Source organism: Charadrius vociferus, unplaced genomic scaffold, assembly GCF_000708025.1.
Source record: "Charadrius vociferus isolate BGI_N301 unplaced genomic scaffold, ASM70802v2 scaffold429, whole genome shotgun sequence".
Lineage (NCBI taxonomy): Eukaryota > Metazoa > Chordata > Aves > Charadriiformes > Charadriidae > Charadrius > Charadrius vociferus.
Window position 1 is genome coordinate 2,357,650 of NW_009650250.1, and position 6,205 is coordinate 2,363,854.

The window sequence follows — 6,205 nt, forward strand, 5'->3', positions numbered from 1 at the left end:
AGAAATCTGGACAGTTTAAAGCAACTGTTGAAATCAGAAGTATCACTTTGCTCCCTCCCTCTTAAGCCGAAAAAAAAAAAAAATTAAGGAAAGAATTTACTGGAATAAAGCATTTCCCTGCGGTAACTGTGAAGTGCCACACAGGTAGTTGTACAGCATGTTTTACTGGAGAATTGGAAAATATTTTAGGGAACACAGGATCTCTATGACTCTGTAGAGTCATAAGCTGTTATCTCCATTTCAGGTGAAGGAGAAAGAGAAGTGTTTTCCTACAGACTGCAAAGCGAATTCTTCACAGACTTTCTCTTAATATGTAAAAATGATACATGAAAATTCTTAGTGCTGCCATGTTTAATGTCATGCTACTGGATGGCCAATATGCAAAATGAACAGCAAAGAAATTTAACTACATATAGTATCATTGGTATTTTTTATTTAAAAAAAAACACAGCTTTTAAAATAATTCAACCTTTTTCCTCTGGGGTTTAAACTCTTTTCTGACAACTGTGTTGATATCAGCTGTATGTTGCTTTATTTTTCCAAGTAAACGATCAGAAGCACACCCACGGGAAGTTGATGATTACCATCATATGGTCACTTTAAAACAAGCAAAGCATGTCTGACAATAAATCAGATCTTTTCAACTCTTCTTGAGTGTTTGCATGGAGTGATTTCCTTCCCATGCATCACTCCCATCTCCACAAAAGAGCTCCTACGCCTTTGTGGGGTATTTTTTGATCAGGCTGGCCACCATGAAAGTGTACATCTCTCCTAGCAATAGCTGTGCCACTTTTGCATTAGGCTTCTCAGAATAAGCTACTTGAAAATTAAGTGGCTGCTGTCTTTAATATGATAACGTATGGGATAAGCACAACTCTTGTAAGGGGAAATGTCTTGTTGCGATGTACAGCTTGTGCAACCACTGGGCGTGACGGCCAAGAGCAAAATCTTCCTGTTTGCTGAGAGTGTAAAAAGCATGTGAGTAGTGTGTTGGATAATGCCAGCTTGCTCCTTGTGAAATGTGCTCCTCATATGAGGAAGAAGCTTCAGCTCTTTTAATACTGCTTGAAACCAAACACCAAAAAAGTACTTAAATTAGGAGCCCAGAGATCCTATAGTCTATGCTCAGTAGAGATCTGAATTGCCCTGTGGAGATGCCTCTCTCCATCAGTTACAGAGGTAGCCTAGGGCAAGCCAGCTCCTAAATAAAGTGCTTCAATAAAGTGTCTGCAATTAAATGTGACGAACTCAGTCTTTGGAGGTGCGTTCTGCAAGGGGGAGTGGACTCGGTGCCACACAACTATGCTGCTGTGCAGCCTGTGTTTCGTGCAGTTGTTTTCATCTTTTTTTTAATGTGTCAAGTGTTGTTAATTTGTTCCTTGATAGCTAATGAGTTTTTGATTTTCCCTCCCCTTTTGAAGAAATTAGTGGAAAAATTGTCAGATTTTTTTGAGCCATTTGCAAAACATAAGGAAACCCACATGATGGAGCTTAATCATGTTATAAGAGATTGTTACTCTAAAAGGCAAACTATTTTAGTCATATTGTGTTACTGTGCCATTAGTAGCATTTGACTGCCAACTGTGCAGCAGTGGGGCTCCAATCAATGGGAGCCTTTGTGTGTTTTCCATTGCAAATAGTGCCAGGGATAGGAGGGAGAGAGGCTCTTAGTGAAACAATTTTTTTCAGTGATTAAAAATACTTGAGATCCATTTCAGTGATCAGAAATGTGTCTTAATGAGACAATTAGTCAAACCGTAAAAGCTGCACAGCAATTTAGTTGGTGTTAATACTGGAATAATTTGCTGTTGCTCTTTTCTTCCTCCTGATTTGACTTTATCACCATAGTTTGGATGAAAGTCACTGCAGAGAAGACTTGCAGGCTAGGTTCAGTTTTCAAATGGCCATGATTATCTGTTGGGCAGATAATCTCCTTAAAAATGAGGGAGACTTGGAGGAAAAAAATGGTTATTTCACATATAAAAAAAATTAAATGCCTTTGTCCAAGTGGCTACTACAGTGCCTTTAAACATCCAGCTGCCTGCTAGTGCCATGGCAACTGATCACAGGTAGTGTTTGGGGGACGGGTACCAAACTGAAAGGGCTACTTCAAATTTGTGTTTATTTTTCCCTTTTGTAGCAAAAGCACAATAACGGGGCCTGAGATCTCTTTATGCATTCTAGCCAGCTGGGTTCAAAATGTCTGGTGGAGCTAATTTTTTATCTCGCTGGAAGATACCTCACTGTCATATTAAAAATATTTTCTCATCTCTTTCTGGTCTTTTACAATTTGGTCATAATATTACTCCAAAGCTACGTACTCAACCCGTACTTGTCTTGAAGTCTGCTGCTTCTCTTTCAGACTTGAAGCCTTGTGTTCCTCAGAGCTTGTTTGCATTTATTTCAGCTAAACAAGTGGACCTATTAAGGCTTAATATCTTCCTACACAACTGCTGTCATTCTAACTTGGAGGTATGTCAGAAATGTCCTTAGGGTGATGTTACACAGGGCACTGAACACAGTAAAATTGAAACTTATTAAAAAAAACAAACTAGTCACACTGGTGAGTTCATCTGCCTGGAGCATTTCCATTGACGTTCACGGCATTCCAGGCTCAGGAGGTCTGGGGAGTTTAGTCTTTGATTTTGGGGAGTAAATTCTGCTCAGAATTAACATTATTTAAACTAACTTAGCCTAATTAATTTGCATTTACCTAAGAGGCCAATGAACAATTTACTGCCAGAGCAGCCATTTGTTGGTGTCCCACTGACAAATGCAGTAGGGTGGGTTTTTTAAATCCCCTTCCTGTGCACTAGAGCTGGTGGCCGGAGCTTGGTTGTGGTGCAGGACAGCCTGCTCGGTAGTGACAGGTCAGGGTCACAGCAAGGTGTGAACTGACTCGCTGCTGTCCAGGGCAGAACGAGAGCAGGGCAGATGCTGAAACCCCGCTCTGCTGTCTGTGTGAACATCTGCTGCGGAAAGTACTGTTGTTATCTTCTCAACGTGGCTCAGTCTGAATGTTTTCACTTTCTAGTCTTGTTATATCAGAGCTGTAGAAAGCAAAAATGTTTCAATCTTCTAAAGGGACAATACAGTTTCTACTTCACTCAACTTTGAGTATTTTTTTTCTCACTAAAGAATATTGTTTTAATGCCTCTGTCATCTATAGGTCATTGGTAAGGGGACTGTATTTGGGCATAGTAATAGTGTTATTTTGATAACGCTTTCGTGTTGGATCAGTATCACTGTGAATGTGGTTTGGTTATTTGTAACTGCAGCAATTTCCCTGCAGGTTACAGCTGATAGGAGATACCCACTGACAGGATTTGTCTTTGGTTTTATGCGGGGCAGCCTGTCTCTCCTGCAGCTGCACTAGAAACTGCAGCTTTGCTGCCTAGCGCTTCTAGCCTCAACTAATGCTGTTTCTTTGGTCACACCACTCCATTAGGATGCAAAGACTAATCCCTTCTTTCTTTCATAACTAATTATGGGCCAAAATTGCTCTGAGTACCAGCATTCTGGCACAGGCTTATTTGAAAACCACTGAATTTACCTGAGTCAGAACTGTTTTTAAAACAAAGTTGGGGTTGGGAGTAGATGTAGACAGATCAAGAGCAAAATAGAAGACTGTAAGTTTAATACTCTAGTTATTGGGGGAAAGAAATAGAGAGGAAAAGACAGCATTACTTTTGAGATACCTGGAATATCAGTTGTGGTAACACTCAGTCAGCTTTAATCCTATCCTTATGGCTATGCCATCTTCTCTCTGTACCTTTGGACTGTGTTTAACGATGCACGAATGTTCTCTGGGACATTGTGGCCAAGAGAAAAGCAGAACTGGCACATCTGTATGAATATGTATGGCTTGATCATCAGCTATTGCTGACTTTGAAATTATTATCTTTGACAAAGGAAACTTTCTAAAAGTTGAAAGAATGCAAGATACCCACGAGTTTCATTCTTCTTTTAATTAAAAACAAATTATTAGAACTACATGCAAGTCACAGTTCTACATGAATTTGTAATATTCAGGGTGGTAACACATGTCTGGTTCTGGAAAAGGTGGTATATTCTTATTTGGTTGACACATGGGTGTAACAAGATTATCTAGAGCTTCAATAAGAGGCATAGAAGTGTAAAGAACCAACTGTATCCTGATATTTCTAATACCTTTGCAGTGCAAGTAAATTGTCTGACAGAAAATCAAGGTAAAAGGGAATGTGTCCCTGTAAATCAGTAAGCATTTAACACTGCTTTTCTGGCTTCTCCACAAAGTGGATGCAACTTGCCATAACCTCCTAAAGGAGAAAAACACAACTTACAAAGTATATGCAAGGATTTTTTTTTTTTATTTTACATTTCTGCTTCTTATCCTAGCATCTATATTCCTTTGCATTCTCCCTCACACTACTTGGACTCATCTTGGCTCTACCCTGATGAGCTGTGTAATCTGACATTAATTCAGCTTTGATCTGGATTTGAAACAGAGCAAACTGTGAATGCAGCAGTGCAGGTGGTTCAGCAGACAGTACACAGCCTATTAGCCACTGCTTCACTGTCCAGCATAGGTCTAGGATTGGACAAAAAAACCCCAAACTTATTTTGTCGGAAGAAATTTCCAACCGGAACCTCCCAGTTCCTGGCTTGTCTGCCTTCCTTGCAGGAACAGTAAACCAACCAAGCTGTGGTGCTGGAAATGCCATTATCCTTGGTCAGTTTTCTGCTTTTGCTCCACAACTCCCATCCCCAGCCCTAGAGAGGCTGTTGAAAAGTGGAGAGGTGAGAAGCAGTGGCTTTCAGCCTTTCTCTGGAAGCCACGTGCACGGGAGATGAGAAAACTTGAGCCCTGAACTTCTTGTCTCACCTGCAGCAAAAAATGATAAAAAAATAACCCTGTGAGGCATCTGTGTTTGGCTGGGAGAGGGGAGGAGGCGAAGACAAAAACCCCAAAGAAACTAAGGCCCAAGGAAAGAAAAATATTTTCTATTTTGAAAGCAAAAGGATGTCCTAATATCTCTGTGGATCGACACCTAGCAGGTTTTCTTGTGATTGTGTGCTGTTGCATGCAGGAAGGATCCGAACTCTCCCGAGCGTGGCCTTAACTCTCTTCCTGACTGTGCCCTTCAAACTGCCTCAAATATATCAGAGTGTAGAGCTTAAAAGTGTTAATGTTGACAGAACCCGGACTGTTTATGCCCTAGGAAGCGCTCATTTCAAAATGTAAGTGTTTTCAGTGAGAGACTGCAATGAATTAAACTTTGTACTTACCAATATCCAGGTCATTGATGTTGCAGTGAGATACAGTCTTGCCATTGCCCACCAGCTCTACAGCGTTCCAGTCTGGTATGTCTTCCAGAATAAGCTGATGTCCATCTGCCTGCAGGACAGCTGGAAAAGGGGAAAGAAGCAGTGATGAGTACTGTATTTGCTTGGTTTCCTGTCAACTCCAAGTGTATCTAAGTTTTAGCACTTATGAGGGCAAGGAGCAAATAACAGTGTTAATGTAGTTAAGTGCTGTACAAAACTCCCTACAAATCCTATCAGCTTTAATCTCTGGCTTCACTATTATTACATTAATGGATCTCCTTTGAATGAAGCCTCCACCCTCTGTCATTTCTAGTTCCAGCAGTAAAAGGCAAGAAATTCATTATGTACTTGTATTTGCTATTAACTGGCACAGCAGCTGTAAGAAACGCAATGCATTTATTTGTAAGTACCATGGAATAAGACTAAATTCAAAAGAAATCTCCAATAAATGTTAAGATGGTGCTACAGAACAGCTGGAACATTAAGTGAACAACCTTGATAACCCAATTGTTCATTGACGCATAATTCATTTCACTTCTGCTGAAAGAGTAATTCCTCAGGATGTTAAAGACCTGAGATTTTGTGAAGCTGCGAATCAAACCAGAGGGGGGGGACAAAATCCTCTCTCGACCCACATATTTGCTTAGATGAATTAGGTGCATTGTCGGTTTATTATGGTACATTGTATAGTGCTGTTGTAAATTAATCACAACTGGGGAAATAAGAGAACTGGCTGATAATGTAATTCCAGCAACACACAAATGCCATGTGCTTCTGCCTCCCCCTGCCCTGATTTACTCTTTTTTTTTTTTTTTAAATTAATCTTATTCTATTGACTTGTTTTACAAGGCAGAGGTCCTGTACAGTCAAACATTCAGGCGCTCACCTTTCCAGGTTT

At 40.3% G+C, this 6,205-nt stretch overlaps 1 protein-coding gene across 1 annotated transcript; it reads right to left on the reverse strand.

Moving 5' to 3' along the window:
• Window positions 1-4,233: 4,233 nt before the first annotated feature.
• On the reverse strand, window positions 4,234-5,969 carry LOC104293547 (chromosome unknown open reading frame, human C10orf53). The gene is made up of 3 exons (XM_009893059.1): window positions 5,939-5,969; window positions 5,269-5,388; window positions 4,234-4,298 (listed from the first exon to the last, which is right to left on the reverse strand). The coding sequence occupies exons 1-3, from the start codon at window positions 5,967-5,969 to the stop codon at window positions 4,234-4,236; spliced, it is 216 nt and encodes a 71-aa protein (XP_009891361.1).
• Window positions 5,970-6,205: the final 236 nt, after the last annotated feature.